Here is a 13,100-nt window from a genome sequence, read left to right on the forward strand (position 1 = left end):
CTTTTTGTCCCGCACTGTCCATAGGGGATCTTAATTTATCTGCTACTAGGCATTCCTGGTTCCTAAGCGCCCACTCTACAAACACAGTTGCGGCCACACAACACTATTTATGTGTGGTGCAAAGCTTTATTTCTTTTTACTTTACTCATTTTTAGTTGAACTTACCTTATGCTACTTCAAAATGTCTATTCCTGGTTCCTGAGCGCTCACTCCACAAACACAGTTGCGGTTACACTACATTGTTTATGAGGTGAAAAGCTTTATTTCCTTATTTGTTTACTTTACTCATTATTTACTTTAACTTTATGTTACTGCAAAATGTTTACTTTTATTCATGTCTATTATCCTTTTTTTTTTTTTTATCCATTTCTGTAACAATAACAATACTTCTTCTTCCAAAACACAATTGCGTTCTTCTTCTTGAGGTTTATGTAACTATTGTGTTCTATTGCGTAATCCCGATACGAGTTTGCTCTCATACTACTAATGTTAATGACGTGAAAGCGCTGAAAACTACTTTGTTAAGAGTTAATAGTAATTATTAACGACCGAAAATGTGCAGAAACGTTGCGTGAAAAGTACTATTAGCCTTTAATTCACTTCAGCTTAAAAGCAGAGCGAAGACTTATCTAATCTTAAGCAGGGAGCCCTTGAACATGACAGTGTGCTTAGCAGAACGAGGATTTTGAAACTATTCTGCAATATTACCCTACAACGGGAGTGGAAGCTCTTTTTCCGCAGTTAGCCCTAATATTGCCGTAAGTAAAACCCCTGACAGTATTAGCTATCACATATACTCCAGTGCATATTTGTTAACCTAGTAGGTTAAGCTGGGGTAAGGTTAAAATACAATCGTAGAGTACATTTTAAAAATGATCATAAAGTAGGGTAAAAAACCGCATGGTACAGGGGTGTACCATGTACGACCAATGTGTACAACCCCAAGAAAAGTACATTATAACGTGTCCTGACACCGGATTAGAGGTCTTTAGCTCCGTTTCTCACCAACAACAAGTCGCGACTGATGCCCATCTCCGATGTCAGCACGCGTTATAATGTACTTTTTTGGGGTTGTTCGCGTTGATCGTACATGGTCCACCCTTGTACCATGCGGTTTTTTACCCTAATTTCATAATTTTATACATGAAATTTCATTCTAACGGCTACCTACCTACCTAATCCCTCACTTGGTAGACCTCACTTTTTCCCAAGCACAATTTTTGGCTTTTTTTAGAAAGTAATTAGCCTAGCCTAGTTATTTTTTCCAAGTACTGTACACAAATAAAAACCTGGTAAAGCTAAGTAATTGAGACACGGGGGAGGGGTATTTCTTAAGAAATTGCACTTTCCTATACCTATTTTGATTTCTTATTAAGAATTTAACATTACTTTTTTGGGGTCAGCTGTAATTATCCTATAATTTACCTTTGAACTCTATCCTACGGTGGGGACCCCTTGGGAATGCGGGGTTTTGGATGAGGTACACCACTGTGAGAATTATGTTAATTTTAGAAATAGCAAAAACCTTTGATCATAATTCCATCTCAAATGTCCCACTTATAGTCCCTGATACCAAAGGAAAATATGCTGGCTCACAGTGAGTGGGGACTTCCATTTAGGCTAACTACATTATTAGCCTACCAAGTCTCTGGTTTCAATACCTATTAAAATTATAAAATACTCTAAAAATTTTGGTACATAAGTAATGCAAGTTTATACAAATATCTATGTTAATAATTGATATAAATAATGTTTTTTGTCTTTCAGCGCAGTAGGATATTGAGTTTATGAAGATGGGAATGGCTCTGTCTGCGTAGAACATTATTCAGTTGACCTACTAGCATTATTTATCTTCCTTGTTAATTACCAATACAATTTCTGAACAATGCAAAAAGTGACCTCTAATTTGCTATCTGTCTATGAAAGACCTGTCCACAGACTACTATCACATCTTGCTTTTGTACCAAAGTATGACCCTTGCAATACTTTGGAAGTGAATAAGTTGCAAGAATTCATTGATGATACAAAAAATCTATTTGTATTAACTGGTGCGGGTATATCAACTGAAAGTGGTATACCAGACTATCGTTCAGAAGGTGTTGGACTATATGCAACAAGCTCCAAAAGGCCTGTTCAGTTCAAGGTTAGTAATAATCAAGTTTATTAATAAAATACTTTAGAAATGGTAGTAGTATTGGCATCCTGAAGTGAAAATTAAAAATTTCATTTACAGTATAGACATTAAATGTTGGTTATTATGCAGAATGTCTAGGGTACAACACTGAATAATAGGAAAACCAAGACTTTACTGTGTAGCCTTTCTAGTAATATTCACCCATTATGCTACTTCCTATATTTAAGTAATTTTGCACTGGATGATTCCAAGTATTTCATAGCACGGCCAGTGCATGTTGTCCGAGTTGCTTTTGACTCTTAAGCTTTCTTTTTTTACAGCAATTACAAATAAGTTTATCATTTCCTTGTTTTTAACAATGATGATTACTGTATTATTTAAATCATCATTGGAAGATAAACTGTTTGGTAATCTTCCTTGAACTACATCTCATTAGAGTTCTTTAGTTATTTCCTTTAGTGACTATACCTCTATGAATAAGAACTAACCTGTAGCTGAGTTTTAATATGCATTAGCATTAAAGTTAAGAGTTTCTGTAATAATGATTTTGAAATGTAGCATTACCTTCATTTCAGTGACATTTCTCAATTGCTGTTGTGCTGATTATTTTAAAATATTGGATGGTGAATTTGACAGATTCACAGTGTTGGTCAGTCATATCTGCCCATCCAAAACCTTGTCCTAACCTTGACAAGTTATAGGCATCACACTAGTGGGTTATTGACGTGTGATTGATCCCCTCCTCTAAATATGTATGCATAAAATTTGCATTGGCATCCTGCACATAATAAATGTTCTTATTTAACCTAAGTAATGGTTATTGACTAATGCAATGGTAAAGTTAGTTAATGCTTTTTTGAGGTCTTACAACTATATTTTCTATGAAAAAAAAATGAATAAGATTTAAAAATTTAGAAATGCATGTTAATTGCCACTTATAATAAAAATGTTATTGATGAAGCTAATGCATAATTTTTTTCAGGTATTTATGGAATCTGCATCTGCTCGGCAGAGTTACTGGGCTAGAAACTATGTTGGGTGGCCTCGCTTTTCATCTTTCTATCCAAATGTAGCACATACAACACTTGCTGAATGGGAGAAAAGTGGGAAGATAAAATGTTTGGTAACACAAAATGTGGACAGATTGCATCACAAGGCTGGGAGCACCAAAGTTTATGAGTTGCATGGTAAGAAGTTAATGCTTCTTCTTTTGAGTAGGGTCTTTTAATTACCTTTTAAATTAAATTCAGAAACACACAAATAAATTGTGCTATATGCAAAATGCACTTTGTAGAGAATTCTGTTTGTAAACAAATTCATATTCTACAAATCATATTCTTTACAATCACTTAACTGCAATAAATTTGTTGATAATAGCTATTAGAAATCTTCAGTACCTGTGCAGGCAGGGATTCATATGACTGTGATTAAACACTTAGTACAATTACCATCACTCAGCTATTGCTTCTGTATTTCATGTTCACTTTACAGTACATGAAGCTATTTGTTGACACAAAGAAATAGTGAGCTAAAAAAGTTAGCAAGGTGATACTGTACCCTGACTAGTTCCAGAGTTTGACCATACCTTCTTATATAAATCTCAATAGTGTTTAATTGCCCTTAATAAAATGGAAGAGTTTTGGTGAGCTTATTGGTGAAGTTTGCATTTTATAGCAAAATGCTTCCATGACAAGCATTCCTTTTTGAGGGGATGGGGAGGTTGCACTCTTTTGATAGGTTTTTTGGTAATGTTCAGTTTTGCACATAGGTACTATTGAAGTTTCAAATGAATGATTAACATTTTGGACCATTGCAGCAGTAACATGACACATTCTTTTACTTCTTTGCAAACAGGAACAGCATTTAATGTTGTTTGTATGTCCTGTTCCAAAATGGTAACTCGCCACAGCTTCCAGAATCATATTAGAAAATTAAATCCTCATCTGTCCATTCAGTCTGATGATATTCGACCTGATGGTGATGTTGAATTAGCAAAGGTAAGACTGATTGTTAATGTGTTATATCTTCTTTTGTTTTTTAATTATGTATAGTATTTCAAGAAGGGAATTTATAGTTTGTTCATGAAAACTTACCTGTCAGATATCTATATAGCTGTATTCTCCGACGTCCGACAGAATTTCAAAACTCCCGGCACACGCAGTGGCGGCCAGGTGGTTATACCCATTCCCACCGCTGGGAGGCGGATATCAGGAATCATTCCCATTTTCTATTCAGATTTTTCTCTGTCGCGGTAGTGAAAACACCTGTTTCCACTACCTCCGCCTAGGATTTTGAAACTTCATTAGCCGCTTAAGTATCCTACTTATTTTTTTTTTTTGAATGATTGACTTGGATTTGTGGCTAGGCATACGCTATCATAAATTAATTAAAATTTTTTCATTGCATATGATGTCTGAATCTAGTTAGCCTAGTTTCAGACTTTGTTGTCTGCAACGGGTAAGGGGAGGCTACCGAAACCTTCGGTAGACACGCGCTTAGTATACATGATGTTTACATGTTTTCTTTGTGAAAGATCAATGTAATTAGTGTAATGTTGACTGAATTCCGAAAGAGACGTATGATTCGTATGTACGCAAATTAGAGCGTGATAGAATCAGGAGGTCTTCCTCCACAGTAACAGAAGTTAGGATAATGAACCTACTAACCTCCAGTAGACTTTATTTTGCCTAACCCTGTGGTATGGCTTACGGGCTAGAGGAAGTTCTGAGACGTAATGCCCTTTCTATTATGGTGGATTACATCAAGTAAGCTTGAAAAGTGCTCGCTCTCCAATCAGTGTTGGTGAGTGTAGTGATGTTGATTTTTGCCCCTAGTTTGTGGAGGGGGCGTCAGATCGGCCTTATAATGCCTCTAGGTCTAGACCTCTGTCGGACTCCCAGAACACAGGGAGAGGGCATGTCGAAAGCCGAAGGAGGGTTACGAGGAACCCCCACCGATCTGGCGTCCCTTCGGCAAGACCTGAAGACGCTTCTCAGGCTGCCAAAGATCGTGCACGTGCACGAATCCTGAAGGATTGCTTCTCGTCCTCTGAGGCGTCCTCCCCGTACAGGGTTGGAGCTCTCGAAGGACTCGCGCCCTTTAAATAGAAGCTTATTGAGGAGACGCTTCACGTCCTCTCTCTATTGTCGTGCGATTGTAATCACCGCCTTAACAATTTGACGACTTTCCAACACATGGGAGAAAGAAGAAGGAAATAGGAAGAACGCTGTTAAGCGCCCAGCAGAATCGCCTTATCTCACTTACTGTGAAAAGGAAGAAGGCGTACCCTAAGGCGTCCTTTTGAGTGCGTTTCTGGAAGTGTCGATGAGCGTGACAGAGACGCAAGATGTCGCACAAGCGGCCGCCGTCTTTGTCAGGAGTTGCGAACGTCCATAATACTCGTCCGGACGACGATCACCGTACATCGGGCTTATGACTAGCACGCTTCATGAGCGGCGCTCCCCTTGAAGGCAGGACTCTTTTTTTGAGGACGCTTTCGGGACGCCTCCGTATTTGATAAGCAACAGTCATGTCGAAGTTTTTACCAAGACGTACGGGAGAAACCTTGGGTTTCTTAATAAGAATCTTATCGACGTTTGGGTATGATGGCGGATAGGAAATATCTACTTCCTTCCGTAAACCCTAGAGATGAACAGGAATTCTGTCTCTTCCGCGATTTATGAGGAAATTACGAAGATTTAAAGAGTTCCTGGATTAACTTCCTTACTTAAGGAAATATTATTCTCTTTCTATCGTTCTATTAACGAAAAGAACGAAGATAGTAAAAGTTTTTTCTTTCTCTATCTGCCTCGGCAGGAAAGAAGGTAGTAGAGTATCTGCTGTATGATAATACGATACGGTCAAATCATAAGCACATACCGTAGTTACTTCTTTGCTGTGCAACTCTATTACCAGTATCCTTACAGGACTTTCCTAGGAAGGACTACGCTTAAAGGATTGTTATGACAATACCTAATTAGCTTCTAGATTTATCGAAGTCTGTTTCGCTTAAATATACATTAATAAGAACTTCCTGAAGTTCGATAATAATTTTATAAGATTCCTTTATTGAATGGAGTAGCTGGCAACTCTGGAAGAGTAAGGCCAGACAGCTAACGGAGGGGGCTGCTATCGCTTAGACCAACGCAGTAACCATCTATTGCTCATCATGAGAGGTCGGTCCTGCGGGATGGAATGACTAACCGTATCTCTCCCCTACAATCGCGGTCTTAGCGCCTCGGATTTGAGGGGTATAGTTAAGCAAACATAAATAAAATATTGTCTGCCTTTTGCTAAGATACGTTCAATAAGAAAGATATTCCAGCTTTCAATGCTGATTACCGTAGGTAACATTATTAAAGGAATCTAACGCAGCAGAACACTATATATTATATAATGTTCTCATGCTTACGAAAGCATGGCTTATTAGAGTACATGCTTAGTGAGAAGATGAATGTAGTAGAGAATTCACTTTTAAGTCTACGGTATGGTCAAGTCTTATGGCCTTTCATGCATCAGGGCGCTCGACAAGATCCTCTCTGAGATGCCCTTGGTGTTCTAGGCACCAATACGCTCGGTAAGACTCTCGCGAGGACGTCTCTTGAAGATGTTCAACGTCCTACGCATTGAGACGTGAGGAAGCTTTTGCCGATGCTCGACGTCCTACACGAAGAGACGCTCATCAGGACGCTCTGGAAGACGCTCGACGTCATAAACATTGATAAGCTTTTTGGAAGACGCTCGATGTCTTACACATCTGGACGCTCGCCAGGACGCTAGCGAGGACGCTCGCCAGGACGCTAGCGAGGACGCTCGCCAGGACGCTAGCGAGGACGCTTTTGAAGACGCTCGGCATCCTACACGTCATGACGCTCGGTAGAGCACTGGCCAGGACGTTCTTCAGAACGATAGGCGTCCTACGCATCAAGACGTTCGGCAGGATTCCTGCAAGAACGCTCTTCAAGAGGGCGTCGTCAAGTAGAGGAAGGAGTTTGGTCTCGTCAAGATGTCCTACTTCGCGTTTCTATCGAAGGGAGCGTTCAATAGAAATCCATCACTTGATGAATTCCAGGGAAAAAACTGTAAGCAGATTCGGTGTCATAAAACGCCTCGTCTGCTTTCGGGATTGCGCTGCCGAAGGGGGGGGAACATTAAGGTCCTTCCTGTCGTAAGCCCAGTCTCTGATTAGGAATCTTGCCCCTTCCTCGATTTCTGCGGGAATCGGGGAAAACTATATGCTCGAATTCCTGGATTACTTTCTGTCATGTAAATGGGTTAGTTCTCATTGACAAAGATCTTCATAAACATTTTATCGCTTAAGCGGATAAGCTCTCATTAACAAAATTCGAGAGAGCTCTCATTCATTAGAGAGAATTTATGTTCAAGTGACTACAATACTTACGTATTTTATCTTTGCGTCATATTACTAATGTAGGGTTCAAGTCATACGCATATCAGGTTACCTCTACAGATGGCAACCGAAAAGACGGTTATTGTAAATGTATTTAATCGGTCCTTCCTGCAAACTTCCAGGAGTTTCCGCTGTAAGGACAACGCTAAAGGTATTGTTACAACAACACTAACTCAGCGTCGGCATCTAGCGAATTATGTTTCGCTTAATATGCCTGCTTGAGAATTTCCTTATCGATAAATAGTAACAAACCTATTCCTTCGAGAAGAGAGTAGCTGGTAACTCAGGCAGAATAGTGCGAGACGAGAGGTTGCTGTCATTGTGGATGACGCAGTATATTTAATCGGTACTCCAGGCAACTTTCCAGGAGTTTCCGATTTAACATTTTTGGTTAATTAAGGCGTAATGTTCCGACACACAAAAATCAGCTTCTGTATTTAGCGAATTTTGTTTCGCTTAAATATGCCAACTTGAGAGTTTCTGTTCAAATAATGTAAAATCTATTCCTTAGATGAATAGAATAGCTGGCAACTCGGCATAAGACTGCGAGAAGGTGAACATAAGCTGCTGCCTGCTGCCTGTGACTGTCACAGTGTCACCAACTCAGTATCAGGTAGCTCGTTGTACTGCTCGTCGGTTACGTCTCTCTCTCCCGCGGGATTGATTGACGAACCATATCTCTACCCTACAATCATGACTTTCGCCTCGGGTTGAGGGGATTTCTAGTAATCATGAATAAACACGACTTCCTATTGCTAAGAAATTTTCAACAGAGATATCTCTTAGACCTGTTCAGCGCTGCTTACCGCACTGTACAGAATTCTGTACGAGTTTACCGCGGCATAGCACTATAATAATGCTCTCCTGCTTATGCAAAGCGCAGCCTTATTAGGGAAGGAAGCATGCTTAGTGAGGGAATGGGATGAGTCTGCTGGGGACCATTTCCTCGCTGGAGAAGCTTGTTTCCCTGAATAGACTGCAATTCAGACCTCTACAGTTTTTTCCTGCAGGAGGACTGAAATAACATCAAAGATCTAGAAATAATTCTAAACATCTCTCAATGGGTTGACGATCACCTCAGGTGATACCGAGAGGTGCCAGGCATCCGGGACAGAGGTACAGAGGTCCTGGCACATAATCTAAGAGAATTGAAGCAATTTGGTTGGCTCTCCAGTTCCTCGAAGAGTGAGTTTTTTTGTCGATTGGTCCAAATCATCTCAGATAATTTCGCAGCTCTCTCATCTCCCAAGAAGAGAGAGATGGTTATCGACATAGGCACGGAACGTAACGATCCTCAAGAGGTTCGTTACACTATTGCACGTCCGTGCGGATCTTCTCGATCGGCGGCAGCAACTACTGACGTCTGAGTAATCCTCGCTTAGAAGTATGTCGAGAGTTGTGGAGACGTTGGAGACGTCCTTTCTAGATTTCTTCGCAATATTGAAGACGAAGAAGCTTCCTCTACTTGCTCCCTTATTCTCGATCGAGAGCGGTAGCATAGACGCAATCATATAGTATGGAATGGGGATAGTTGGTTAGTCTCTTTTCCCCTATTCAAAAGCTTAGGAAAGCTGATAAGATAATCGCTGGCGTCAGAGGGAGCGAGAAAGACGCTGATCGCCCCATGTTGGCCTTCGAGAGGCTGGATTCACAGAGGTCACGTCCTTCAGAGGGCATTTCCAAGGACCCTTCCCTTGAGAGAATCAGCCTACTCTAACAGCCTCACTTCGAGAGGTACCTAAAACCTCTCCGCTCTGAGTCTGGATGCGTTCAGACTGTCGAGAAGCGAGAGGATCTTCAAGATTAATTACAAGTCTCATTGCCAAAGCAAAGCAGTGCTGCATATTTTGCAGTGTACCAATCGGAGTGGGCCGATTCTGGAGATAGTGCAGGAAGAATGACTGCTCCTACACCTCCACCTCTGTGAATTACTTTACCGTCTTCCCTTTCCGTCTGAATTATGGGATAAGCTAACAGTCCCGCCGAATTGTATTTAGAATACGGAAATATGTTGTTGACGGCCTCTAGGCTCAGAGATTCGGATCTGTCAAACACAAAGCCCTTCACGATCTTTGAGGTCTGCGGAAATCTTGATGGAGCTTAGACGTAGTCTGAAGTTCTTGATGTCAAAAGCATTTCGAACCTCTCCTTTCTGTAAACTTAATACACGTGACCAGAAAGGCTAATTTTCTAACCACTCTAGCTACGGCATTTGAGGTTAGTGAGGTTTTAGCCCATCATCAGAGGTTTTGGCTTTAGAGGACAATTCGGTGTCCTCTAAGCCTTCCGTTCTTGCTAGAAAACGAAAACACCCGTCTAACCCTTGGCCCAGAGGCCTGGAGATCAAGGGGATGGCACAAATTATTGGGCAAGAGCCACAGAGAGTCCTGTGCCCTGTCGGGGCTCTCAAGTTTTATCTTGATAAAACTAAAGAAAGTCAAGGTCATTCGGACAATCTGCGGTGTTCCGTAAAAAGACCAGACTTGCCCATGTCGAAGAACGCCCTGGGCGTTATTTTTAAGGAGTCTTTTCTAAGAGGCTCATTCGTCATGTTTGAACAAAGATTTGAAACCTTTTAAAGTAAATGCTCACGAGGTGAGGGCGCGGCCTCGGAAGCATTTCAACAGAGCATGACACTCAGTAATATCCTGAGTGCCACGTTTGAGCGAAGCAACTCTGTGTTCGCTTCACACTCCCGACGGGATGTGAAGACGACATATGAGATCTGCGAGTCGCTAGGACCATACATATCCGTAGAAATATTATTGGAGGCAGGAAGCAGCACGAATCCTATCCTATAGAAGGGATAGGTGTGCTTTTAACTTTGAAGGGTTGGTCGCTTGAGGCGCTTTCCCTTTCGTTAGCCTAGAAGTTATGGGACTAACTTCGATAGGTTAGGTCAGGTGGTGGTTTTAGCTTCGTTGCCCTCACAGTATGGTCAAATATGGTCTAGTCACATTGTGGTCACGCCCCCGTTGACAGATCATCTAGAGCGCACCAACTACACAGGTCATACCTTGTTGGTAACCTCTAGTAAAGCAAAAAAAGCAGACTTCGGTGACAGTAATCAAGAAGTCAGCTATGCTAACAGGTAAGGAATCAAGATGTCAATCATCTGCACTTGAGGTGTTTCCTAAATCCTTCTATTCTGTCCCTTCCCACCTCCAATGGTGGGATTCAGCTATATATATATCTGACAGGTAAGTTTCATGAACAAAATGTTATTGTTATGATACAATAAAGTTTGTTCATACTTACCTGGCAGATATATATAATTAAAGTACCCACCCACCTCCCCTCAGGGGACAGTGGTATGAAAAATCTGAATAGAAAATGGGAATGATTCCTGATATCCGCCTCCCAGCGGCGGGAATGGGTACTAACCACCTGGCCGCCCACTGCGTGTGCCGGGAGTTTTTGAAATTCTGTCGGACGTCGGAGAATACAGCTATATATATATTCTGCCAGGTAAAGTATGAACAAAACTTTATTGTATCATAACAATAACATTTTTATTACTTTTACGCAGAGTAAAATGTTTCGGATAGATTCAGATCTATTCAGTTACTATTATGTTTGCAAAACTTCACTGTAGTTCAACTCATTCACTTTATTCCAGGAAGACGTTGAAAAGTTTACAGTACCATCCTGCGGCCAGTGTGGTGGGATTATGAAGCCGTATATTGTCTTTTTTGGTGATAATGTTCCCGCAGAACGTGTCAAAAGCATACGAGAGGAGTTGGCAACTTGTGATGGTCTCCTGGTACTAGGATCATCTCTCAATGTATATTCAGGTTATAGGTAATGTTTAAACATTAGCTTTATACCGTCTGTTATATAAGATAATTTTAAAAATAACTTACTCTTGATGTTTTGTTTGGTTTAATACTATGTAGTTATTTGAATCTCAAAGCTCTCAGTTTTCTATTAAGTTATGGATGCTGTTATTTATCTACTCTGATGGTTGTAGAAGCTCAAAGGAATCTTCACTTGTCTTTATGACAATTTCATATTGTTGTCACAAAATAATTCCAAGTGTCTTCTAATTATAATTTAAGATTTGAGAACTTGTTGGGGGAAAGGTTGTCTCCCCCCCCACAAAAAAATTTTTTTTTACTAAGGAAGCTATAAAAGACTAGAGAGGGAGGGATTCTGGATAACGATGACTTCATTTCACAGAGTAAATAACTGGAAATTGTAGCTTTTTTTAAGCAGTCCTTTTTTATGCAATGTGACGCATTGTTTCACAGAAATAGATACTTTGTAATATATAATTTTCTTTCCTGTGATATTTGATAAAGCTAAGTTGAGAGTAGGTTAGAGCTTGAGCAACAATTTTCAGGAATAGTAATGTATAATTTTTCTTTTCCAACAGATTTATCCTACAAGCAATCGAAGCTGGCATAAAATGTTGTGCTGTAAATATAGGCACCACTCGAGCAGACAAACATCTAGCATTTCGGATAAGTGGTCGGTGTGGTGAAATTCTGCCAAAAATAGTCGTTTAAGAAATTAATTTATACTTGAAGAAATTCGTTATGTTCTTCTGTGATAAACTATTAATAAATGGGATGGTGCAATTATCAACCGTGTTTTTATGGTAGATTAGATTACATGACACCAATATTCGAGCATCAAGTGGATGCACATTTCAAGTATTTATGGTAACAGATATTCTAGAGTATTTCCAGTGAAAATCGACCTCATGTTAATTCAGCAGGGAATAAAAAGTAAGAATAATCCTGTATTCAAAGGCAACTGTATAGGAACTAATTGGAGGAGTGTAAGAGCAAATTTGGAGGTGAGAGTTGTGAATATTACATTTTTAATACAGTATATGGAAAATAATATTACTTATGACAATGCACCACTTTGAGAAAGGTTTTGTGCAATAGATAAAAATGTAATGCAAAGCTAACAGGATTACGGATGCTGCATGTAATGTTTCGATTATATGCTATGACCATATTTGGGATTAATTTTTAATTCAATTAAAAGCTACAAGTAACTGGGAGCCCCAAAATGAACAATTTGCCTAATTATATGCAAATTAAATTTTTCTTCATTTTGTGGATCTTGCCATGAACTAAGCTCACAATTTAATTATGAACTATAAAAAAGTAAAAAAAAAAAAAGAAATAAAAACTGCAATTACACCAAGTGCCTCGGCCTCAAGAAATGATTCAGAACAAACAAATATCTCTCTCTCTCTCTCTCTCTCTCTCTCTCTCTCTCTCTCTCTCTCTCTCTCTCTCTCTCTCTCTCTCTCTCTCTCTCTATATATATATATATAATATATATCTAATAAAAGGAGCCATAAAAAACACCAAAATAGAGAAAAAGTACTATATTTCAGAGACTGCTGTCTCCCTCTTCAGGTAGATGACAGCAGTCTCTGAAATATAGTACTTTTTTCTCTATTTTGGTGTTTTTATGGGCTCCTTTTATTAGATGGAACTCTGTTGTTACAGAACATTTTTACCAGTCATATATATATATATATATATATATATATATATATATATATATATATATATATATATTAAATAATATATA

General features: G+C 39.5%; 1 protein-coding gene across 2 annotated transcripts in view; it reads left to right on the forward strand.

Moving 5' to 3' along the window:
• LOC135209578 (NAD-dependent protein deacylase Sirt4-like) overlaps positions 1 to 12,131 on the forward strand; it is a 196,369-nt gene extending 184,238 nt beyond the window's left edge. Inside the window, exons 1-6 of one of the 2 annotated variants that reach the window (XM_064242254.1) lie at positions 414 to 758; positions 1,768 to 2,143; positions 3,117 to 3,321; positions 3,989 to 4,131; positions 11,164 to 11,345; positions 11,920 to 12,131. In XM_064242254.1, the coding sequence (XP_064098324.1) occupies positions 1,886 to 2,143; positions 3,117 to 3,321; positions 3,989 to 4,131; positions 11,164 to 11,345; positions 11,920 to 12,052 (921 nt within the window). In that variant the 5' untranslated portion in view covers positions 414 to 758; positions 1,768 to 1,885 and the 3' untranslated portion in view covers positions 12,053 to 12,131. Of the gene's footprint in view, positions 1 to 413; positions 759 to 1,767; positions 2,144 to 3,116; positions 3,322 to 3,988; positions 4,132 to 11,163; positions 11,346 to 11,919 lie in introns of those variants that run through there. The other variant, XM_064242255.1, reaches the window with a different exon arrangement.
• The last annotated feature ends 969 nt before the right edge of the window (positions 12,132 to 13,100 follow it).

Source organism: Macrobrachium nipponense, chromosome 38, assembly GCF_015104395.2.
Source record: "Macrobrachium nipponense isolate FS-2020 chromosome 38, ASM1510439v2, whole genome shotgun sequence".
Classification (NCBI taxonomy): Eukaryota; Metazoa; Arthropoda; class Malacostraca; order Decapoda; family Palaemonidae; genus Macrobrachium; species Macrobrachium nipponense.